Raw genomic sequence first — 26,499 nt, forward strand, 5'->3', positions numbered from 1 at the left:
TCTGATCCTCCCTCAGACCTGATAAGGGAAACAGATGCAGATGCCGAAAAACGAACCCAAGACGATAGACGGTGTTCCCATCGCCAGAGACACCCAGACAAGCAAGCCACACGTCCAAGTGGTGACTTTCTTTCTTCTGTGGCGTAGAATGGTACGTTAGGTGATTGAAGAGTGATGATTTGGAGGGAAGCGTTTGTGGCCTATTCGAAAAACTATTTCCTTGGAGGGCTGAGGAAAACCATGAATGAGCTCAGAATAGCCGGTGTCCCTGCCAGGATTTGTACCGAGCACCTCCCCAATGGCAGTTAGTTTTGCAGCACAACATTTGTACGTTTAGCGTGTCAGAAGTGACCATTCGCCTTGAACTGCCTGCCTTTCTGTTGCTGAAGAAAATACATAATTATGTAATTGATTTTACCTTGCTTAAATTTGATCAGACATATGTAGAGTCAATGTACTTCGGTACATAACACGCTTGTAGTATTGAAATACGAGTATTACAGTAAACCCTCGCAAATTCGGTTGCAGTTAATCCGAATCGAAATAGACACTTTGCATTTAGGAGGTCAGACGAGTCGCTTGTCTGTTCAGACAAAATTTGACAGTTTCTTCAAACCTACATCATTATGTTCAAAAACAAGTGCAACTTCGAGTCTTCTAGCGTTGAATAAATGTACTGTCTTTTTTATGGTTTTTAAACAAGGGCCCTACATTGATATTTTTGACATTTATTTTCATCAGCACGACTCGTATCATTAAATTTTCAGTTTATTTGTGCTCTAAGTTTTTTAGGGCTGCAATTTGCTTCACTAATCCTGTCCCCAGTCACGCCGGAACAGCGGGGGTAGGAACGAAAAGGCACGTTGTTGAACCAGAAGAGTTCGCCGTGTTTCGGAGCGACGCGATGTTAAATCACGCACAAATGGCAGGATGGAGTAGTAAGACATTGTAACTTCCGCGCTACAAGACATGTACCGACGTCAGGCCGAGTGACAAGGCATGTCTTGCATGTTTAGTGTTACGAGTTGCACCAGCTCTCGTCAGAAATGGCCCAGTTGTTCTCCCTTGTGGCCGTGGAAATCTGTTCCTCTGCAGCGTTTCCTTCAAGTTTCCACAGTCACTTGCGCCTTCCGCCATGTAAAGTCGTAAACGCGCAGGCGCACACTCCTAATTCAAGCAGTTACACATTTTCACTCTTGCCTGCAAGTGTGAGCCATGCGATTATTTGACTTACCTCGGTTTGCCGTATAGTTGGAGCAAGGTCGAGGCGTGTTTCGAGACCGAACTGAAACGCGCAAGATATGTCTAGTGATTCGAACGTTGATTTTTCAGTCTCGAATTGTGAGTATTAACTGAATTTACTTTAGGCCGCGCCATAGCTCAAGCGGTTAGTAGCTGGCTTCCCACCGCGGCGGCCCGGGTTCGATCCCGGGTCTGGTCAAGTTGGATCTGTGGTGGACGAAGTGGCGCTGGGGCGGGTTTTCTCCGAGTACTTCGGTTTCACCTGCCAATCTTCATTCCACCAAATTCTCCATCATCATAATCACCCGGGGGCAGGCTACAATAGGCCAATCAGTGGCCGCCGTGCCGAGTGGACTCAGTTGGACTGCATTTACTTTGTTCAGAACCGCACAGAGCACCGGGTCAAGCAGAACCATCACGGATGGCAACACTTACAAAAACGTCTCGCTTTCTGTCCCTCTGTCTGTCCCTCCCTTATTCTGCCCACGGCAATAAAGAAGATGGCCATAGAATTACTTTCTTTTTAATATACAAAAGCGCTTAATTTAGAACGAATAAATAGTACACTGTAGTGCAGCGTGGCAAGTGGCTAGTGTTACAAGCTGTGATCATAGAGACACGGATTAGTGTAGTTGGGAACATCTATTGGTTTCATCTCGACTCCATAAAAACTTCTGCTAAATCTCGCCCCGAAACGAAAAAGCCATTCTCGAACGTGGCAACCAGGAACAGTTACTGTACTGCAATATGGCACACACACGGCTGGCACGCAGCTCAGAGCAAAAGCGGGACGGTTTCCACAACAAGGCTGCGTTCAGGGAAATGCTTTGTGAAAGGAGACTTTGAAATAATCAGTTTGAAGTTGTGACGTCAGGGCGTACCACTTTTGAGATGTCGGTGCGACTGAGTTATGCGGCGACTAAGTGGGCAGACAGCGCGCCTCGCCGTGTCTGGCCTGAAAAACGTTGCACGCCGGACGTCCGATATAAGGACCAGTCGGTTGATGCAGTTTATGGTGACAGTCGCTGTCCTGAGACACTTACGAAGCACGTAAATGAATTCCGTGGGCAAAATGGGCGACCAAGTTTGTATTCTGAACAGCTGAGCTTTGCGGTGACTTTGTATTTCCTCCCCCCCCCCTCTGGTAATGACGTGACCCGCACACTTCTGCCTTCAGGGCCTGAAAGTGTTACGTAGGAGCAGTAGCTGTTTTATATCGATAGTCTACGTAGTATACTGATGCAGCAGCGATAGCGTTCAGACCGGAGAGACGCTGATGCAGGAAAGGAACTGCAGTTTGGGATAAGTCACGAGGCCTGTCTGATGTCTGTAAGCCCGCAGTATACTGATGCAGGAAATGAACTGCAGTTTGGGATAAGTCACGAGGCCTGTCTGATGTCTGTAAGCCCGCAGTATACTGATGCAGGAAAGGAACTGCAGTTTGGGATAAGTCACGAGGCCTGTCTGATGTCTGTAAGCCCGCAGTATACTGATGCAGCAGCGATAGCGTTCAGACCGGAGAGACGCTGATGCAGGAAAGGAACTGCAGTTTGGGATAAGTCACGAGGCCTGTCTGATGTCTGTAAGCCCGCAGTATACTGATGCAGGAAAGGAACTGCAGTTTGGGATAAGTCACGAGGCCTGTCTGATGTGCGTGCGAAGTTGTCGGCGGAGGGCGTCAGGAGAAGCGGAGCTAGAGAAGCTACGGCAGATGGAACGCATTCGGCTTCGCCAGAAGCGAAATATCCTTACTGAGTTTTCATTTACGACTTTGTTATGTTTAGAAGTGTTAAGCAAACGACTTTGACCGTTACTACAGTTAAATGATCGTCAGCTTGTCTAGGAAAACTTAGGCATCTTGACCGAAGTCCATGATAAATGTACGATGTTTTCTTATCGGTTGCTTGGCGACAACAGTTGTGACGTTGCTGCAGATAAGTGTCACTCTGTTCTTATTGTCCTGGGTAACGGCACGTGAATAAGACATGTCCTCATTTCAACGTGTTTTGTCAGGCGTTGAGAGTGATTCTGAAGCCGCAGCAATGGCATGGGGGGGGGGAAGTGGAGCTCAGGAGACCTTGACTAGAAGCCAAGGTCGTGCTTACCACCTGTGGCCTGCTGCTGCATTTATCATGTTGGTATTTAAAAACTTCACTGATAACAACGGAACGTGAAATCTTAGGATGTTGATCTCGTGTTGTCTGTCACATGTCATCGTTCTGCCTGCTTAATTTCCCTCCGTCCCTTATGCCTGGTTGCTTCTAGGTAACCGCGTAAGCTGTGTAAACTGTCTGTTTCGTACTTCCACACTTCCAGAAATGATAGCCTGTGTCGCCTTCTGTCCTGACGACAAGCTTGGGCAGTTCACGTCTGTTCTTCGCGGTGCACTGACTTGCGCGTATGCCTGTTGCGAGACTGAAGTGCCCTGTTTTTGCGATTGTTGTGAACGTCTAAACGACGCGCGCAGTGTTGGCTGCGAGCCCTAGTGGCCCTGAAAGGGCCTGCCGGATCCACCCACACGGCGCATGTTGGAAACTGAATGTAGTGGAACACTGTATGTTAATCTAATTATTATGTTTCTGGACATAAGCCATCGTCCTGTTTTTTTTTATTTAAAACACAAAACGTTTCGGAGACTGGATTCTGTCTCCATCTTCAGATGGAACCCACTCAGTTGGGCCCAATCGATAGAGCTAGTCTCTATGTGCGGACACCAACACAGAGTCAAAGTTAGAGATATTTTACAACTGGCAGTTTACCGCCAGTCAGTTCGTCTTGAATTCAAGGCCCTTGAGACTCACGACCAGAGATCTTTTTTTTATCAATTGAGTCCTTGCGGTAATAGTCCTTGCGTAACATCCTATCTAACGATAGAATGGGTTTGTCTGTTATGAATATGCTTGGCCTTTCGTCAAGTGTACGCATCGCATTTATAGCGTGTTACTGAAAATTCTTCCTTTTGCACTGTATGCAGGTCCTCTGTCAGTACAGGCTTTGCAGAGCAGATCGTGCCTATCTTACGTATCTTATTCTACAACGGCAGCTTAGTCACTTAAACGGTCGTAAGCTTGACAGCTGCCAAGTTTAAGCCTCTTATATTTTATATGTTTGGCTCCGCCTTGTCCTATAGCGCGAACATGTTCATTCTCATGATTTTGTGTGACTTCTGCTTGTCGCCTGCATAATTTTGTTATATAACCGTATACATACGGAACGTTGAAAGCTGTCTGCAAATGGCGCACCGGTGTGCACCTTGGAAAATTTCCAATGGTGCGGAGAACCTTGTTTTGTAGGCGCTGCAGTTTTAAGAGGTGAGTGTCTGTCATTAATTCCCAGGCGGGACAAGCGTAAGTCGTTACCAGCACCAACACAAGATATGATATATAAACCAAGCATAACATAAACAATCTGCGAGAATTAAGGAAAGCGTTAAAAAAACTCCCACGCATGAGGTCTGACAAGCACGCCCATGCACTGTTTAACGGCTGTTTTTGTTAAAATCAGAGTGCTGTCAGAATAGAAGTCATGCTTAAGGAGACAAATTCTCTGCATGGTACCAGCATAAAAACACAGTTTTCACACATAATCTACACTGGGCGGAGTTGTACTTTTCTTACTTCTGCTGCGATATGTTGTGTGTTTTAAATAAAAAACAGGACGACAGATAATACAGTAATTGTATTAATCGTCACAAAATTTCGTATCTTATTTATGTGTTGATCTGATACGAAGGGTAAGTCCAGTGGATGCGTTGTGGCTGGGTGGATTTGCGATGCCGCCTGGCGCCCGTCTGCTTTCTGAGCTCAGTTCTCGCAGCGGTCGCTGTGAGGGTGACATGTAGTTCTGGTAGAAGCTGGCCGATATTTCGGAGCAACGTACTGCCTCAGTCTTCAAGGTTGACAAGCAACCCAAGCACTCACCAGTAGAGACGCTGCTTTTTTGTTTCATACACGCGGTAGCGCAGTTGGTTGGGGCACTATGTTACAAGCCGGAAGGTCGCGGGTTCAAGTTCCGATGAGGTCATTGGATTTTTTCAGTTAACTTAATCCTTCCAGCCGCACTGTGGCCCTGGGGTCGACTCAGCCTCTAACAGAAATGAGTACCAGGAATATTCTTCGGAGTAAAGCACGGCCGGCGCGTAAGGCTGACAACCTTACCGCCATCTATGAGGCGATTGTCTAGATAATGTGGGACCCTCAACGTCTCACAGCCCTATGGGTCTTCATGGCCTGTTACAGGGATACCTTTACTTTTACTTACTCTACTTTACTTCTCGGAATATTCCTGGTTGCGCCCTCTGGCTTGTGCTCTGTTCATGGCGCCACCTTTGTCCTCCACAAAGCAGTGTCGCGATGTCCTTTGCTCTGGTAATGATTCGCTTCTTCGCATTACGCTTCTCTTCCGTGGATTTAATTGAGGAAGCGAACGGTTTCACACAGGACACGCCCGTTAGTAAGCAGTAGTTACTGCGTCACAGCCGAGTGCGCTGCGGGCGCTCTGATTGGGCTTTTCGTAACAACAGAACTCACATACAAACTAATCGTATTCATCGGATCACAGAGACAACCATCAGCTTGACTGGGAGGAAGCTGCAGGCGGTGGTTCCGCCCCATTCGCTGCCCCGACAGCCGCAACCGGGGGTGGCCACTTCCAGTAGCGGCACAGGTTCAGTAAAACAGTTGCATGTTGCCTGCTTTGGTCCCAATTCGAGCCTCAGACTCGCAGTTCCAGGATTCGATGGCATTCTGCATTCGGGTTTCCCGTGTGATGGTCCAAGGTTCAAAAGAACAGGATGGGGGCTTCCGGTGTGGGGCAAGCGAAACATGGAATTTCTGTCGGCTCCAGTTGCCCATCGGTCCTTTGACCGGCATACACCTCTTCATTATAGAGTATTCCATGTGGCAGAGTCCGTGTAAGCCTCAGTATCAAAATTTCCTTTCGACTGAACAGTGAGATTTAAATTATCCGTTCTGTGGCCCGGAAGTAGACATATGACCATGGCCAGAAATTGGGTAGACGCAGGTAGACGTCATGTGCGTAGTTCCTCCGCAATTTTTTCTTTGTAACGAAGGTGTTCCCAGTGCCTTAAGATGACACAAGTACCGTACCGGGCGGGCATAGACTTCATGTAATGGTGGTGTTTGCACACTGTAAGCTGACCATTCCCCAGGCAGTGTCTACTGACAAGGAGCAGATTGCACCGCTGCTTGTGACCGTGCGAATCTCCCAACCAAATCTGGAAGTTGGGTTGAGGCTTCGTGATGGCAAGCTACCTTTGGAACTTCAAACCGGCGACACCTTCCTCTCGTGTTACTGGAAAGTCACATTTTCAGAATTCGTATTCGGAACTTCAGAATGAAAGGGCAGGCCTCATGTGACTTCGAGGCTGTACATTGCAGTCCATAAATATGCCAGGAGCCCAATTGTGGGTTCATCAAATCCCATAATTCGGCGAAACATTGTATGATGTTTGATCAATACGTGAAGGACCACGTGACATTGAGCCCGTGCTGAAGTCCGCGACATTCATCGGAAGCATCGCGTGTGCTGTGACAAGCTGCAACTTGTGAGCCCGAGCTGTTTCCTGTTCTTTAACTCACAGACCACCACGCCTCAACCCAGTGTTCCCCTGGATCAGTCAGCTCTATCGAATCTGAGATAAATTAATCCAACCAAGCCACATGCCGACGCTGTTAGTACTAGACAATACGTGTATGCAGTCGGATGGTAGAATGTCTGATGCCTTGGAGGGACTGAGGAAGACGCCATGTAGAGGGTCACCTCTAGGCCAGCCTCTTCGGTCACGGCTTGTTACTATAACCCAGAGTGTCCATCTGTCGTCCATTGAAGCGAATTGAATTGTGAATCGGGACGATTGTGCAACTACAGTGTTTGCCGAAACGTCGCTAAGTCTTAATATTGCCGAAAGTTGAAGTTGCAGAAGCATTCAGACTGCTCCTCTCATCGTCCGTTACGGACCTTCTGCTCAGTTTGTGCTGAGAACCCACACGGGCTGCGAGATTCGGGTTTCAGCGCATATTTCAGGCGGTGTGATACGTTCCTTGTTCTAAGGGCGAGGGCGCACCAAGGAAACTGGCAACCGCAACGCAACCGCAATTTCCGAGAACTGTTATCAGCCTGAGTTAAACACGTGTTACTGAATGGAGCAGCGCAAATTGAGGAAACGGCAACGCAACTCACGGAGAGACTGAGAAACTCAACTTTTAGGCAACGGATCATGCCAGTCTTCTCATAATTGCGATGTCGCGTGGTTTCCTAGTGTCAGCTATTTTGTAACGCGCATCAGTGATTCATTTGTTCCTTAAGGTGACACGAAAGTTTGACGAACCTGATAATTTTGTTTTTGTGTGGAGAATTGAGCAAGAGCCTTGCATATATGAGAAACGCCACCCAGACTATGCTAGGCAGGACAAAATAGATTTGGCTTGGGAAAATATATAATTTATTTCACATATATTTCCGTCTTAAATGCAACTTATTATATAGTCACCCTTCTTCCACATTATACGGTTCGGCTGTATACGGCCTTCATCAGGTGTCTTCTGTCCTGCTGAAACTGTCGCACTGCATGTCACAATGTCGGAATGTAGCATCGCCCGTGAATGCGATATTTCATGATTGAAATAAATTGACCCTAATTAAAACAAATTAATTAACCTCCAAATATTTCCCTTATGGTCGTCTACCTCTCTTCTCACGCCGTCTCAACCGGTCTCAACCGCCACCATATTATGACAGGATCTTCCATTTCAGAAGGTAAGTGCACGGAATTAAAATATACAATTATTCATTACGTCGGACGAACAAACCCACTTAAGATGATGTGAGTAACTAATCAGACATGTTTCCTCAGTGTACGCCTGCTAATCTGGAAACCAGTTGCCTGGTTGAAATCGGCGACATTTCTCGGAAATTGCGGTTGCATTGCGGTTGCCAGTTTCCTTGGTGTGCCCTCGCCCTAATTCCGCTCGAGTGGCGGAATCTCAGTTGTGCCGCTTCCGACGCCCCATGGCACCTCCTGCAGCATGGTGCTTCATGGCTTCGTACAGATATGAGGCGTAGGAGGAAGTGGTCGTGGCCTGCGTCAGGGTTCTGTCGTGGAATGTGCTGCAAAGACCCACATTCCTGAGCCAGTGTAACCTGCCCCATGGTGGCTTCCCGACTTCGAACCGGACGTGTTACAGACTGTGCTAACCTGCTCACTCGTGTCATGCGAGTGCTGATCACAATATCTGAGCACCCTATTGCATCGATGTATTCACACCCGTCTTTAGTGCAACTTAAACTGTTCACGGTCTCGCTTTAATATGAAATAACATTAAATCACATTAATTGCTGCATGCTTTAGCCCTACTTGGCCATGTTTGTGCTGCTGCATATCATTGTGTTCGTTTGAGAATAAAACTCTGTCTGTCCGTGCCCGCGCCATGTATCTTTCGCTGCGTTCATGTTTGTGCCCCCTTCATATGTATGTTTGCACTGGTTGGACGTATCCTTCGTCACCAAGATCTTTCTTGCATCAATGCAAGAGACGGCGGGAACGAATGACATTTCTCAGGTATGTGCATGTTCCTCTTGCGCTCGATTTGTATAATTCTTCCCCCGCGTTCCGATATTCCCACCGCACAGTACGTTGTGCGACCCTCTCTCTGGCCTCGTGTGAAGTGGAAAGGCAGGTCAGACCGCGACAAGTGGATGAGTTGCGCCACTGAAGCGCAATACTTTCGATACTTTCCATTTAGCTTAGCATTGAAAGACAGACCTAAGGACGTTACTGCAAAAACGTGTAACTTTTTTCATGTACTGCTGCAGGCTGACGTATAGTGACAGCCCTCTTTTTTGTAACATTGTAGCTGTATTTGAAACGTACTGTGACATGACGCCTGAAAGCCGGGATAGCGGAGCGAGATTAAACGTTCATTTCTAGGCAAGGACTCAGTAAACAGGTTCTCACGGCAACGAATACATAAGCAACAATGAAGGGATTGTTAGGAAACAATGTTTTTTGTTGAGGCCGCCCCGAGACTATATAACGAGGATCCCAGGCCAGCTGAATAATAACTGTGAGAGTCTCTTCAGACGGTAGTCGAAGAAAATTGAGAAGAGAGGACAACGTGTTCAGTTGAGAATTGAAAGTTAAACCGTGAAGAGAAGACTTAGCATGTCCTAGTGATCTGTAGTGTGGGAATCAGCAATAGTGTTGCAGTTACTTGCAGTTACGAGTTGAGTGTATAAGTGCAATAAATCCGATCATCCAATCCGAACCCCGTCTAATTGTCACACCATAAAACACGTGACAGTGTCTACCTGTTTAGTTAAGTTTGTTGTCTGAGTGTCTGCATTGTTCTTAGTGCATGTCACTCAATTTATTTTAAGGGCGAGGAATTGAAAGAAAGAAGGCGAGTTATTTCAAAATGTGCGGGAAGGAGAACAGTTCAAGGATCGACTGTGGCACATGATATTGCATTGCGCGTGCGCTAACGTGAAACTGTGTAACTAATTGTAACATGTACGCTATAAACACTACAGATGTTTCCGAAGGTTAGGATTACACGCTCTTATGATTTTAACCTGCCTCCAAATATTCATTCGTCCCAGCTCCACTACAGTTTAGTAATCATTTGAGTTGTTACATTTCATTGTTGCAGTGTGCATTGTTGAGAATCTAAAATAGTAGGGAATTTGTAAGTTTTGAGGTTTTCACAGCGATGACTATGAAGAAAGTCGTCTTCTGGGATGTGGCGTCGTGTATTCTTGGTTTTAACCGACGTTCCTCCGAAACGTCGGTTAAAACTAAGAATACACGGCGCCAGATCCCAGAAGACGACTTTCTTCATAGTAGGGAATTTGTTTTTCTTTAACAACTTGTGAATCTCCCCAGAGTTTGTATGCATAACAGGTTCTGGGAAGTAGGAACGTGCTCTAGAATGCAGTTGCAATTCAAAAGATGGTTTGTTCCTACATGAAAACGTTATGTTCGCAGTATGCTACTCATTCCTAATGGCGCAGAGCGGCCGGCTTCTCCGAGTGCAATCCGTTTCGGGATAGAGGAATCTCCACAACAGCACGACGTTCCTATGCCGTAAGTACACAAAGCTTCGCTCCTGTCTCTCAGTCCAGGCATAGCTAGAGTGAAGTCAGGTTCCCCTGAGGGCCAGCTTCTCACCAGTTGTAGCGCTTTATTTGGTCGTAAACTCGAAATCTCAGTCGGTAAAGACGCTGTGTGTTAGCTGGGACTTCCTCACCGCCACAACGTCCGGACCGACTGTGAGGCCTACCCAGCCTCGTGCTGGATGAACGAAACGTCAGATGTGAGCCTGACAACTCATCTCTGCCTGCTGTGGACTTTCGTTCCACTGGCTCATATGTCTTAATCGTATGGTGCGAGGGCGGAAACAGCCTTGCCGTCACTGATAAGGGGATATCGCAAGGATAAGGACTTAAGTACTAACCATTTATTGATTTGGAAACGTCGGTTTTGCAAGAGATTCGCTCCCTCTCCACAGAAATCTTTAAAGCAATGCTGAGAAATTCCATCTTTCGATTCGACTCTTCATCTTACAGGCAGCGGGACACGCCAAACGCGTTGTACGTTGAGGGGAATGTACTTCCCGTGTGTACAGTCATTTTAAATGCAAAAAAATAATAAAGAAGTTTGTAAATACTATTTCAATTTTACAACAAAATGAAATGGTTTGACGAGTAAGAGACTGCCCTGCGTTTTGAGTCCTCCTTCGCGCTATGTTTCTGGTCGTCTGGGTAAACGGGCAAATATTGGAAACGTTGAATCCGGTCGTGGCTAGCATGAAACAAATCCAAGCGAACTGCCCATAAGAATTGTACACCCCGGACCTGAACTTTCCATGATACATGTGAAAGTCGTGACCTATCTGCCAGGTTAGCAACACACCTTTTCTTTATATACGTTCTTGCCACGGAACTCCATCAGACAGCTCGAAATGAGCCGCAGAGTGACAAATGCGTCTCCTGCTCCTGAAATGCTTGTCTGCGGCGCTTGTGCTGTTTGCGGGAGAAACATCACGGCCTGGACAGCGGCTGCGTGCGACAGCACAGACATCACGGCCTGGACAGAGGCTGCGTGCGACAGCACAGACATCATAGCCTGGACAGCCGCTGCGTGCGACAGCACAGACATCATAGCCTGGACAGCCGCTGCGTGCGACAGCACAGACATCACGGCCTGGACAGAGGCTGCGTGCGACAGTACAGACATCATAGCCTGGACAGAGGCTGCGTGCGACAGCACAGACATCACGGCCTGGACAGCGGCTGCGTGCGACAGCACAAACTTTGTGCATCGTATTGAACAACTTGCAGATACTGAAACTGTTCTGGTGCGAGTCTAATAACGGCCTTCCTTAACTCAGATGAATGAATTTAACCCTTCATGAGACGAGCTTATCTAAGTAACCTCATAGGAGTCGGTTCCTGCCTCACAGAAAACACACTGCATCACAATGCAAATGCCAGTAGGTTTATGATGTTCAGGAAAAAAATCGGTGTTTTTTCCCGAGGAGAAACGGAACGCCGCCAGAAAATATGTGGGGCGAGCGGTAAAGATAATTACCATTGCAGAATGTAGGCTGCACCGCAGGTTGTAGTCAGACTGTCCTGAACCGGCAGGATGTAAGGCCGCCGTCTCTAGGCCGTTCGTGGGGAAAGCGCCTTATTCCGTGACCCTGTTCCGTCCAACTGGCAGCAGCAACCAACCAACCAACCAACCAACCAACCAACCAACCAACAAACTAACTAAAGTAGCATTGTCGTGGTTGAACCTGAGCCAGTTCCATCTGCCTACTGCCTCACTAACGCAAGGAGCAGGGCATGTCCTGAGAATGCTGGCTGACCCGTCGGAATCACGGGTTTCACCTATACGCAGAATCCGCTTTTAGGGGCACTGCCATTTCAGACATTTTGAATTTAAGTTCTTCACGTAAAACAAAATACTCGTACAAAACGGCCGGCAAGGTTACTGGCGTCATTATCGCGATATCCTGTGTTGTGGGAAGGTAAACGGCCTAATATCGCTTTTGGACCTCCATGATAACAGTCATTTCCCTTCTTGCTTTCATCACGTTTTTGTTTCTTAGCTTCGTTCCCAGATACGTATATGTTAAACATTCTCAAACCATTTATTACACTCCGTACGTGTGGGCCATCAGTAAGTGACAAACTCTATGGAGCTGAGACCTTGAGAAGCCGCCAGTCGCTCAGTAATGTTCCGAACGTTTTGTGGAACCGGGAGGCTCATTACCGTGCTCACAAGAGCCCTCAACGCCAAAACAATCCAGTGCATACCACCTCATCCTGTTCCTATAATAGCCATTTTAATATTATCCCTCAACCTACATCTAGGTCTTTCCTTCTGACTTTCTTACCAATGTCCTGTGTGTATTCCTCCTCTTCCCATTCATGCTGCATGCCCTGCCTATCTCATTCTCCTTGACTTGATCATTCTAATTATACTTGGAGGAGAGTACAAGTTATGAAGCTCCTCATTATGCAGTTTTCTCCAACCTCCTGTCACTTCATCTCTCTTCGGTCCAAATACTCTCCTCAACACCCTGTTCTCAAACACTCCCAGTCTATGTTCCTCCCGTAATGTCAGAGACCAAGTTTCACACTCACACAGAAACACAGGCAAAATTATAGTTTTGTATATTAACCGTTTTTCGTCAGTGAGGCTTCAAGCTTCACACGTTGGTCGCCACCTTTTCTTTAACCGCTCACTTCATTGTGCCCTTACGTTGGTTGCCCTTATCACCGTCCTCCCTTCATCCTACGTTGTGCTCCACTTATCACCGTCCTCCCGCTTCTCGTGGATGTCGAGAAGTTAGGTGGGAAGGGAGGAGAATTGTGGTTGTTGGAGCTGGTAGGCGAGAGCTCGCTTCCTGTACACCCTTAAGTGTCTCGCGAGTAGGTAAAGACGGGAGTATCTGGGTTCTGTTCGGTAATTGTTAGAGCTGAGTTCATATCCCGGGTCTTATACGGGTCTGGCTCGGGCAGGGCAGGAAGAATCTTCCACTACAATCACACACACCTCTTTAGACCGTTGCACTTAGTAATCATTTAATTCCCTCCAGCTCACTGAATACAAATGAATTTATTAGTAACACTTATTTAGAACTTTATTTATAATACTTTTACGGAAGGTACGTAGTTGTAAATTTTGTGTCCGACTTTGCCGAAAGTTGGATGAAGACTCCCTGAGGTGGAGTGCACTCTCTCTGAATCCTGAGGTCCACGAACCCCAGACTCCAGGAGAAATCCACTCCTCCACTTCTGCCATTAGTTAAGTTTTCAAACTAGGAGGTTCCTTAAATTTTGAATTTCCAATCATGTTGCTTTGCTATGTGATTCTGGCAGATGCTGACCTGACGCTAAGGTTGACAGCCCCTTGATGCATTACGACCATGGGATGAGGCTCCGGCCATCCCACTTCTAAGTTATCGCTGTCCCAAGCAGTCAGCTCTCAATTTCTCAAAGACTTTCCGACTTTGCTGAAACTGCCAGAATTCCAGGAAAGTACCAGATGCTACTTCCTGTCCACATAGCAAAACTTGAACTATGTCCCTTCTGCGTGTAAGAGTTGGCTATCTGCCGGATCTCTTTGTTTGTATTTTTGTAATCTTAACTTAATATAAATTTAATTATACAAATAGTCCACCAATTAGAATGAACGGTTACAGTATATTCTAATGTTTATGTTTTTGAAGAGCAGACGAGAAGACAAAAGGTTCTCGACTGAATGGTAGCAAGCATTACCCGAGTTAAATCGCCTCTTAATTTCCTCCTGAATCAGGTTTTGATTCGTTATCGTCGTTCCAAAATATCTTAACCGTGCCACATTTTCTAAACACCTGTTAACTGTGTTCATGTCCTGATTTTGCCATGTATTCTGACGACGAGACCGCAAAATATACTTAGGCTTCTGTACCTTGACTCCTAGACGAACCTCCTTACTACGAACAATTAAAGTTTGTGTGTATCTCTTTATGGTATCTATGTTATCGCTCAGTAGGTTCACACCATTGGCATAGACCAACAGCTGATGTGTCCCATTTAATTTCAGTCACGCCTGGTTTTCCTGGACCTTCCTAATAGCATAATCGTAAACATTGGCGGTAAAACATCTTGTTTTATACCATTTTGGTCAGGGAACGGATCACATCTAGTCCTTCAGCATTTGTACGACTGTTAATTAATCCTAAACCGTTTTTATAGCAGCAATAAAAAAAATACTCCCATACTTATTGTTGCAGAAACTCCAACTTGAGTAGCGGCTCCCGGGGTCAAATGCTTCCATTGTATTTAGAAATTAAAACCGAGCTCAGTGTAATCAAAGGGACAGTAAGTGCTCTGCCCACGTTATTTTATTAATTTCGAAAGCGTCTGTGTGCGTGTGCCAGATAAAACAGTTACCTCAATATAGTGGAAAATGCAACGCCTCAGTATCCTTGCCAAAAAAGGGTAATCAGGAGCGCATCATAATGCTCTCCATAGCAATAAGTATGATGCTGATTTTCCGCCCAAAAGTGAAATTCGTAAACTTAAGCTCAGAGAACTTAAATCGAAATTAGCTGCTCAGCAACAGTTTGTGGCAAAACCAAGGTCACTTTCTAACAATGCAACCAAATCATCCTTCAAGGTTAGCAATCTGATCGTTAAAAAATGCAAACCTTTCACTGAAGGGGAATTAGTTAAAGAGTGTTTTCTTGAAATAGCTGATAATCTTTTTGAAGGATTTAAACATAAGAACGAGATCATAGCTACTATTCAAGATCTTCAGTTATCAAGAAACACCACTGTGCGGCGAACAGAAATGATGTGTGGAAACATAACTGAACAGTTGCTGAAAGATGTTTCCAATTGTGTTGCTTTCTCCCTCCAACTGGATGAATCTAGAGACATCAGAGACACAGCCCAGTTACTAGTTGCTTTTACAACAAACATCATGCGTCGTGTTATTTTTACCAATATTTTTGCTTAAAGCGAGGTACGGTGATAGGAGGGGGTGGTAGATCACTGGCAGTTTTGACACTAAAATGTCGATCACAACCTGTTTGAAGTTGGGCATGCCTGTGCTAGAGTATGCGCTGACGGCGGCACGGAGACAGTTGCCGAGCGCTCCCCGAACCGCAGGTTTCTGCAAGGCCGCCCTCCGCGGTGCGGAGAAGAGCAGAAGAACGTACATGCGGGACGTGACCTGCCTCAACTGGAGCAGCGTCACCAAGATCGTTGCTCTCAGTGCCGCGCGGGGAAAAGGCCCGTTTCTTGCTTTGCTTCCGTTCACATCTCTATCCACACACTTTGCTATTTTCTTTCTCATTTTCCAACTGGTCAACATTCGAGCAGTTGCATCGCACCTTGTAATATTGCTTTGAACTCAAACACCTGAACATTGCGGGCGCTCGCTTCAGATATTTCCATAATGAGGAGCTTCATAGTTCGCATTCCTCTCGAAGTATTGTTGGGGTGATTTAGACGGCGTGTAACACACTTGGGAAACATGACAAATACGTATACAGTTCTGGTGAGAAGACCTGAAAGAAAGAACCCACTTGGTAAACCTAGGCATAGATAAGACGGAATCTTACAACACTAGGGTCGGAGGGTGTGGACTGTATTCATCTGTCTCAGGATAGGGTCCTGTGAACGTGGCAGTGAACCGTCGTGTTGCATAAAATGCTGGAAATTCTTGACTAGCTGAGCCACTAATAGCTATCCAAGGAGGCGGTACACTTGCCAAGGACGTGAGCGACGTGAGTGACACGCGTCGGAAGGTGAGAGGTACAGCTGTAGCCTTACTGCGCTGGACACGACAGAACGTAATGTCATGTAGGACATTGCAGTCGGGTATCCGCAGATGTGATCCCGCATGCGCAGTTGTTTGCTTCATAATGTTGGCAGACCTGTACATATGCGTCGTTCTTTTCATTACGTTAGGAAGGTCAGTTGTCAAGCAACGTGCACGTATGTTACGGGGTTCCAAGGCCGTCACAATGACGCATATCTGAGTGTGGTCCAGACTTCTTGTTGTCGTCATAAAGTTTCCCGCTTTTCCACGTTCCCTGCAGACTTCATCGTCTTCGTCCTTTCACAGTGCGCGTGGGTGTCGATGCTTTGCCCGGACCCGTTCACCATCAACGCAGATGTCCGAAGGTTTGTCGCAGTGAAGTGTCGTTATGTTAGACATTCTCCATCATCTCGTTGCTTTGTTTCGGAAGTTGATTCTGCTTCCGTCATCAGGTAAAAGAATGATTCCTCGAGCTAATCTGTGTGCGTGGAGATGGAAATTAGTAGACCCGAGGCAGTACCTTTCATTCTTTTACCTGATGATGGGACAACCAAAAAGGACAGAATGGTAAGTGCCGAACTTACGTGTATGTATTCGTATTTGTTACCGCATCCGTGACATACGGGGTATGTATTCACAGCAGGCCGGTTAAGTAATTCCATTTGATGTGAAATAATTGTGCGAGAGGAGTGCTAACAAGTCTCGAACCCAGGCAGCTGGGAAATCACTCGAAGACCGAACATCAGCTTGCGGTCCTTATCGTACACCACGCATGCGTGATGCCAGGATTTATTCCAGAGGGGCGGGGGGGGGGTTGCCAGAACAATTTTACGGATCACCCTAGAGTTTTGGGTATGTAGATTGGAACAGATTAAATTAATTTGAATGGTTGGCATCAGCGTTCGGTAGTTGCCGTTCTTTCTTCAAGGTGACGTGGGAATGGTACTAACACCGCTGAATCTTGTGTCCTGAAATTTTATGCCGTGTATTCAATAGATCGTCGAAAACTGTAAATTTCGAGGTAGTATTCTTATAGAATGCAAAACGATATACCTGCCGCGCATTTTTTTTTTTTTTGATTATAAATTGTGAACTGTTGGAACTAACTAGTTTTATTTATAATTTCTTGGGGTGAGGTGAGACTGAGTCCACTCGGTACTTGGGCCACTAACTGGCCTGTTGTACCAGCCCTGGATGATGATGAGTGTGGAGCAGTCTGTGGAATGAGAATTGGCGGAGGAAACGGAAGTACTCGGACAGAAACCTGTCCCAGTACCACTTTTCCACCACAAATCCCACGTGACCTGACCTGGGCTCGAACCCGGGCCGCCGCAGTGGTAAGCCCTGAACACAGGGACCGGATGTCCGCCAGGCGGTTTCTGTACGTCGGTGTTAACAGGTAGAAACATAAGGTTTGAGGGTCCAGGTCATCTTCTGGAATGCGACGACGTGTATTTTAGTAGAAACTCGGACGTTTTGGAGAAATTTGTGACATCATGTTCATGGCCTAAGATTAAAGTTTTACAGTTTTCCTCAGGCTTTCTACTTAAATTCTCAGGTATTAGACCTGCCTTAAATGAGGTGAACGCCCCTTCCTTCCGCATCTTTTCAAATTCGTTGTTCATTTGTCATCTCACAATTCGGCGCCTCATAGAGCGAGTTTCTGGCAACATCGCAAAATTAATTATGAAATGAATGCGCGAGATAGACCTCTACAGCACTGCATTGCCATCCTCGGGTTTCAAGTATCCGCTGTTCCACATTTGTATCCAGTTCTACCAACCTCTGTATTTGTTCAGTGTGTACAGGCGCTCCACACACGTTCAGGTGGGGGGGTACCCTTTTGGGGTTGAACTGATAAGTGAATTGAAAGAATGTGGAAGGAAGCGGCCATGATTTGCCCGGAGGGACTAGGGAAAGCCACGAGAAGTCTTTGCCAGGATAAGTCGGTGTTGCAGCGGGGATTCGAAACGTACGTCTCCCGAATACGAGTACAAGTGAAAAGCCTTCCCGCTGCCCCTGTTTGTTGGGATGGTGATTATACGGTCTAATAATAATTGTAATAAAGGGCAGAGGCAAAGTTGTCCTTGTGTTTAACTAACTAAGTACTACGCTATGAAGACGTATGGGGGAGTGGATGTATAGATCCACGTTTTCTTGACCTCGGCACTGGCTGGAGGTGAGTGGTCAGCTTTACATGCCGGCCGCTTTACCCCCAGGGAAAGAGCCCGCGGTACCCACTGGAGGCTGGGTGGGGCCCAGAGCCGGTCTGGACGACGTGGTGAAGAGAAAATTCTGTCCAACCTGTAGACAGTCGCTATCATGGCTCGTAGATAATGCTGTATTCCTCCATTTGCTTGTTAATTCTATTATTATAATTATTATATTAATAGCAGTATTAGTTTACTTCAATGGTTTCTTTGTCAGTTCAACGGCAGTTATTAATCAGTATAGTTAGGCCTGCCTAGAAACGGTTTTGATGTGAAGGTGATGGGTAAAAATGGCGCAGGCGGCGTCGGGACGCTGTGCTAGTTGTCACATGGGTGCACTGGTTACTGAGAACCGTTGATGTTATATTGATTAAGGTTCAGATGAGTCGTGTCGCGACGCGACGGTGAAATTCTTGCGGCGCATAATACGCGTTATTTGACGGCTGTAATTTGAATCCGAGATGGACGGAAGTGGGCGTCTGTTAAGACCGCTCTTCGGAGCTCTCACACACTTCTTCTGTGTTACGGAAGTCACGGGACTATACACAGCAAGTTCATTGTCCTGTTCACAAGACCCCGCACTCTGGTCTCGATTCTGAGGCAGTGGACTCCAGCACATATCCTACCGCCCTTGTCCTTTAAAGCCAGTTCTAATAATATTTTGACGTATAGACGCATTGCCAGACAAAGAGCCAACGCACCCAACAGTAGAACGTCTAGTAGTAGTCAACGGATCAGCAAACACGCCTCATTAACATTAGATGCTGTGTTTTGTGTGTGGTCCATGCAAAGTGGTTATAAATAAGGGTTCAGTTGAGAAGAGTCAGTTGTTGTCAGAAGTTCAGAAAGTTCAGTCGAAGAAGAGTTCATTTGAGTCAGTTGTCAGGATTTAGGTCGAGTTCTGGGGACGGCAGTTGAAGGCAACTGAGAAGGAATGGAAAGAAATGAATTAAACTGTGACAAGAAGACGTCATATGTGATTTAAAGAGACGGACTGTTTAAATCCGTTGCAGGATAGGACTAGTGAAGACTGAAAACCCTAGTCCCTAGTGCGTGTGAGATCAGCGATAGTGCTGTGCGATGTAATTGCCGATAGTTCCCAGTTGTGTGTATAAAGTGCAATAAATTCAATCATCCAATCCAAACCCCCGTCTTATAAGTCACCCCTACACGTGACAGTATTCTCCTGTGTTCGCGCAGGTACCCAGGGTCTCCGACTGTCTTCCCGAAATGTCCGAATAACATTCACGTCACCTTCCAACACGCTCAGTGACAACCTAGTATGCAACTCCGGACATGCAGACAGTTCAAGTAGCAGAGGAATACAGACTAACGTAAGCATGTATGTGTGTTGCGTCACAGAACAGAGTAAATAAAAAACATGTTTGTTCGGTAGATTTGCACGCAGTTTCAGGAACCGCAGGCCTAAGTTTCGCGGCCGCAGTGCGCATGTCCATATAGAAGCACGGCACCAGACGCAAAGCCGGCGAAACACACCGAAACGTAAGGCGGGAAAGGGTAACATGAAAGCATCTGATGTCTTTTCTCGGAGGCTTGACGTTGAAGTTCTAGACAGTCGGCTCACAGACGGCGGTGAGGTTTTCAGTGTTACGCGGCGGCCGGCAGGCCGCTCTTCACCCCCAGGAAGATTCCTGGTACTCATTTCTGTTAGAGTCTGAGTGCCCCAGGGCCATAATGCGACTGGGAGGATTAGGTCAATTGAAAAAAGAATCGAGTGACCTCTTCGTAGAATTGAACCCGCAACCTTCTGGCTTCTAGCATAGTGCCTCAACCAACTGCGATACAGTGTGTTCCTATTACAAGACAAGTCCTGGGAGAAATATTGACAGTGCTTTTAACTTTAGGTCTGTAATTTACCTCAGGGGTTTGCATGTCGCACTGTTAGTTGCAGCCCTTCTGCATTAACTTTGTAAAGCACAGTGGCAACTATACCTGTATTTACCTAAACATTATAAGCTCTTATTTATGCCCACACTGTTTCATACGCTTCACGCATTAATCAGCGATTATATCTCTGAAAGCATTAACCGATTGGTCTTGGCGATGTTATATGAACTCCTTGGTTAAAAGGTTCAGGAGCGGTAGTCTGTAGTGTGTGCCACACAGGCGTGTGGCCTGTCACGTGACTTGTCGATTGGATTAGAAGCGGGACATTTCGGAGACTTCCTGGACCGTACACTGAGGACTGCATTCTTTCTGAAGTCTGCATGGCCGCCATGTTGGTAATGTTCCTTGTGGTGCGTTGCAAAGTACCAACGGTTCACGAGTGTCACCCAGTTACTTACTGCATTTGCCCGTGACTGAAACGGGGGACCACCAGAAGCAAAGGTTATGAGCTATAAAATGGAGAAAGAGGAATTGTGGGTGTTATTAGAGACAAGAACTCGTAAAGCTGCACACAGAGATATTCCTCAACGTAACTTGTGATAAGCGCGACCCAGCGACTGTTGCAGCTGATTGAAAGCAGATGGGAGAGCTGAGAAACCTTTAGAGTGACAGTGTGCGTGGAAGAAGATGTATAAAATTAAACTTACGCTACTCCGGAGTAATTTGGGTGGAGGTCATCCGGATTAATGAAGCAAAAGAAAACCCAAAAAGATCGGAAAACTTAGAAAACAAATTAATGGAAAATTGAATAATATGTGTAGTGCTGATGAAAATATGTAAAAAAAATCACTGCAGCAGATTCTTGCTCTGTCAGAAGCTGAAATCCTGGGTCTCCTTCATCCAGTTCAAGCCAATCTTAAATATTTTTTGTGTCGTTTCAGTCTCTCCAGCTACCCTCAACACAGTCTGAAAGTCCTCTTGCTCCTAAATCCCACGTATCTATATTCTGTATGTACTCATCTTTGAACAGAATTTTTCATTTTTAGATCCTGATTGACTGTAACCGGATTAGCGAGCGTTTACTGTGATAAAATTGGTGATACCAAACACCTTAACTAGTGTAGGGGTCACAGTACTTAACACTGATAAATTCCCCCACAGCCCATGTATCATATACACTTCGAGTCAGTCATTCAAGTGACCGAACTTGAGAAACGTTTTCACACATCCAAGCCTTTAAAAGTGTTACAAAACGCAGCGAAACCGACTTGGCCGTTATAGTTCATACAACAGTTATACATACAGACCTATTGGCCGATGTGTTCAAGTGACAATAGAAATAGGCCTGATGATGGCCAGTAGGCCGAAACATGTTGCATAATGCAGGAAATGGATGTAATTAATTCAACTGCATACAACACTTGCGTTGACGGAACTTCTCACGCTCACTACTCATTACTCAAGTCGTTAGGACACTAGCAGCAGAACAGCTGGCGGTCTGCTGGCTGCAGCGGCCGCGCTCATTTGCGTCAGACGAAGACATTTTGGAACTTAATTCGAACGGATTATGTTCATCGCACCTGTTGTGCGCAGACGCGCAGTTGTGAACTTCAGTTATTGCTTCTTCCAGTCTAAACGAATATTCAGTCCCTTTGAGCATGGACAGTGTTTCTGATTCCGTCATAATGCCGTTCTCAAGATGGGAACCAAAATCGCCATAGTGCAGATTTCGTTGGCCACAAAGCACATTTGTTCCGTATGTTTCCTGCTCAAGGCGTGGTCTAGGAACAGCCAGTCTCAATCATTGGACCAGTAGGCTGCAATGTCGCCAGAAGCCCGTAGACTCACTTGTGTGTCTTGCTCACGTGGTGAAGAGATTCCGCGCTCCTCATGGAACCCGAAGTTCATTGTGGTGTCCACAAGAAACCGCCCCTGGGCCCTCTCTATCTCAGCAGACCCCTTCAGAAAAATCCAAATCTAATGAAACTTATCATTCAAGCAATAACTGTTAGCAGAACATCTTGAGATTCCGTTTTAATATTATTGTCCCACCGACTCGCAAGTGTCCCATGATATCCCTTCCGCGCAGGTATTCTTACTACATTCTATAAGTATTTTACAACACTCTCACGCGTCTTATATGCCCCACCCATCTCATCCCGTTTTACGTTGAACACTCCAATAATATGCGACGAGGAGTGAAATACGAAGCTCCTCATTATACAGTTTTCTCAGTCCTTCAGTCACTTCCTCCCTGAATTTCCCGGTCTCAAACGCACCCATAAGCCAGGACAACTTGATAACCTTAATCCTTGGTTCTAGGGGCAGGAGACGGAAGGACAGAACGGTTGCAGGCACTCCCACAATTCAGTCTGCTCCGAATGCAATTTTGCTATCTTACCCTTGCTCCCAGACATTTGAACCTTTCCTCGTGTTAGGAAAACAGAGAAGTCAGTCGCTTTGCTTTAGAGAGACTGGCAATTCAGACCTGAGAGGACGAGGGGATGGGCTCTAACACGATTTCCTTTTTAATTTTCAACTTTGTTTCTTGAAAGAAAATTAAATTATGTCTTCAGGGAGCTTCTGAATAGATATAACGAAGTCTGTCTGGAAGTCCACTTACCGGATGCCGCGCCGATGCTTCTATCGGCGGCTAGCCGAATCGTCGGGATAGATACAGGACCAGTTAGCAGCGTATTGTGGAGTGTAACTTGGTCTGTCGACGAGGGAATGACACAGACTGGTTACTGAGTGGAATGTTTGGACGTAACAGGGAGGAGGCGGCAGGAGGCTGGAGAAATTTCATGATGAGGCGCTTCATAGTTGTACTCTTTCCCGAATATTATTAAAGTAAGTTAGTAAGTAAAGCTATCCCTGTAACAGGCCGTGGAGACCCATAGGGTTGTGAGATGTTGAGGTTCCCACATTTTCTAGACAATCGGCTCATAGATGGCGGCAAGGTTGTCAGCCTTGCGCGCCGGCTGCCCTTTACCCCCAAGAATATTCCAAGAATATTCCTGGTACTCATTTCTGTTAGAGGCTGAGTCAACCCCAAGGCCGTAGTGCGGCTGGAAGGATTAGGTCAATTGAAGAAAATCCAATGGCCTCATCGGGACTTGAACCCGCGACCTTCCGGCTTGGAGCATAGTGCCTCAATCAACTACGCTACCTACAATCATGAAATCAAGGAAGATGAGACGGACAGGACGCGTAGCACGCACGAGAGAAGACAAATGCATATAATGTTTTGATAAGAAAGCATGGAGGAAAGAGACCGCTAAGAAGACCTAGGCGCAGTTGGGAAGCTAACGTTAGGAGAGTGGCTCAGGGTAGGGACCAGTGACGGGCTTTTGTGAACACGGCAGTGCATGTTCGAGCTCCGTAAAGTGCTGAGGACTGACTGAGCAACTACGAGCTTCTCAAAAAAAAACGCTCTGCTACATGGAGTTCGTTGGTTCGTCGCTTACTTAGTGCAGTGTTACGACTGCAGTCCAGCGCGGCGCCGTCGTCGGCGAATGTTGCGTTCTTGATTAAGGCTCGCGATTTGCGAACTGATTGTGGCCAGAAATTTGAAGTATGACATCACATTCTTCTGTTGCGTGTTACAAAACAGAAACCTAACAACGACCTTGATAAAAGGGTTCAATGTGCTCTTGGGACTGCGCAGCTGTATAGCCCAGCCCACAGAGGTGTATGGACCGCACCTTCACTCCAATTACCCTCGATTGTTGACGAAGTTGAATGACTTCTGTGCAATAATAATTCCTTCCGCCAGGTCAGTGTTGAGGTCATACTGAGGTCATGCTGAAAACGCAGACTAACTGTAGCATGCAACGTGTATGTTCGGCCTTTCACAAATTCAGATGGGCGCAGCGAGTGCAGCCCACGCATTGCGCGGAGCTCAGTCCGTAAAGAACGCCATGTTCTGCGCACAGGTAAACAGGAATTGGTGTGGGGCAGTGTATCCGGTTATTGGCCGCGTGGGGAGTGGATAGGCGGCTGTGCTGGATTATGGGCGCCGTGATATGGTCTGGTAGGTGGGTGCCGACGTTTCGGAGGAACATATCTACCCTCACGTCAAGCCTAACTACTTCAGAAGACCACAGTGCATGGGTGCAACTTCGCCACGTCTAGCCTTATGCACCGTCAGATCACGTGAATGCTGATTGGGTGAGGATTTGAAATGAGGCGAACATAGGATAGGTCATTAGATACAGCGACTAGGCTACGGATTGGACGACCGAATACTTGGAGTTCAGTTCCCGGCAGGGACAAGAGATTTTTTGCACTTCTTGACAGCGTCTCCAGTCCAGTTCCAGGGCCTGCCGAATCTCTGTCTCCGAGGGTAAAGCGGCCGGAGCATAGGGTTTATCACTTAACGTCCTTGTAACAGTGACGTTAAGAATCCGCGGATCTTTATCCGCACTTGCTACCCGGAGTGTAGGTTAGCTAAGCACATTATAATTTACTTGAAATTCTGTAACAGTTGGAGATCTGCATGAGGACCACGGCAAACCTCTCCTGAATACAGGTCTGCAGAGCGCTGGCGCTGCACTAGCGGCTTACTGGGTCCTGTCCGCGTAGAAGGAGGGAAGTGCGTTTATCTTCCCACACCGACATGGCCGTAGCTGCGTGGAAGTTTTCTAAGATGCCGTGTATTCAGTAGGCAACTGGCCAGCAAGCGACCGTCGTTTGTAGTCGTATAAGCACATTTTTGATTCGGAAATGTATATAATAAGATGTGGTCGGTTAATTCATTTTCCAGCCTTCTGAAATTTACGTTAAATACAATATTGATGCCAGAGTTCGAACTCGAATGCAGAGTGAGCGTTTCCAGTGGTACTGCATTTAATCCAACCTCAGCAATTTGAAACGAGAGATTATTTAAACATTCTTTTATAATTAAACGAATGAAGATAGGACCAAATTATGCTGTATAATGCTGTACGTTTGAAATTGCATCTGTCGTTTTGACAGTATCTATAACGCACACTGAACTCTGCAGCTCTCCGTGAATTCCGGTGGGTACAGTCGCCGGTTGGAAGGGGCTCCGCGGTTCTTGTGTTGACGGGAGATGAGAATGCTGCTGCAGGTGTTGCGGGTGCGACGACAGCAGGGTCAAGCGCGAGAGAACCATTTAATGCGGGAGCTTAGTTTCCAGGCTCATAGACCTTCTGGAACGGTAGAAATTTACCGACGTTTCGGAGTAACGTAGTGCCTCAGTGTCTGTGAGTAAATAACAGCACTGTGCTTGGGTCGGTTTATGCATTACACGGCTGCAAATCGAAGAGCGGCGGCGGTAGATCGCTTTGTGGGCTACAGAAATCGGTTGTTGCCGGGTCAGGTCACGTGTGATTTGTAGTGGACACAGTGTCACCGGTGTAGATTTCCTCCGAGTTCTTCGGTTTCCCCTGCCAGTTCTCATTCCACCGCCTGCTTCACATTCGTCACTGTCAACCGGTGCTGGTACGACAGGCCAAGCAGTGACCGACGAACCAAGTAGACTCAGTCTCACCTCACCCAAAGAAACTAAAAAAAGTTTCCTGTGTTGGATCTCGTCTTACGTTTCGGCATAATTGTTTCCTAATGGCTCCTAATGACTTCTTAAGTACTCGGTCTGTTAATGATCTTGTTACAAATATGTCGGGTCATGACATCCGCCCTTCTGGCTGATGAGAGGACACGTGGAAACTTGCGAGCGCGGTGCTGATGATGTCAGGGTCAAGCGACAGCGCAACCTGTCAGAGGTCTGCGCATACTTGTTGCTGCTGACATGTGGCACCAGTCTCGGAACTGGAACAAGGATCTTATGTTCTGGTTAGTTTGTGGAACCCATAAATAACGTGGACCAATGTAGAAATGTCTCGAACGCCCTTGTTTTGTATATTGACGGCAACTAGTTCGAAAACCTTGTCTACTGCCCTCATCGAGATTGTTCATGGTTCTGTGCAAAACGTTAAAGTAGGCCACGAGCTATTCGTAGTTAATGTGCAGCTGCAGAATACCGAACATTTGTCTGGAGGGGCTGACATGGTCCGGTCTCCGGGCGTTGAGCCTCTAACCGCGCACCTCCGTACACACGAGACTTTCAGCGTGGAAGGAAATGCTACAAGGCATTCGATCAAGAAGTTGTCTGTTTCTGTTCCTTGCCGTCTTCAGAGAAGCTGCCCCAGTTTCAGCCACGTCTCACAGATCCAGTCTGATGCATCTCCCAGGCGCTCATGACGAACTAGCGATGCGGAATCCTTCTCTTGAGAAGATGATAGTCGCTCAGCTCGTAAAGTAATTCTCCCCTTTTGTTCTCCGCACCCTAATATCCTCTTTCTTTAACGTATCCCAAATTATCACTCTACCTAACGT

At 46.6% G+C, this 26,499-nt stretch overlaps 1 protein-coding gene across 3 annotated transcripts in view; it reads left to right on the forward strand.

The window, feature by feature from the left end:
- Positions 1-26,499, forward strand: part of LOC111864072 (zinc finger protein 704) — a 201,267-nt gene that overhangs the window by 56,032 nt on the left and 118,736 nt on the right. For all 3 annotated transcript variants that reach the window (XM_033751314.1, XM_033751313.1, XM_033751315.1), the window contains one exon: positions 10,247-10,345. In XM_033751314.1, the coding sequence (XP_033607205.1) occupies positions 10,247-10,345 (99 nt within the window). The remainder of the gene's footprint in view (positions 1-10,246; positions 10,346-26,499) is intronic.

This window comes from Cryptotermes secundus, unplaced genomic scaffold, assembly GCF_002891405.2.
Source record: "Cryptotermes secundus unplaced genomic scaffold, Csec_1.0 scaffold669, whole genome shotgun sequence".
Taxonomy (NCBI): Eukaryota; Metazoa; Arthropoda; class Insecta; order Blattodea; family Kalotermitidae; genus Cryptotermes; species Cryptotermes secundus.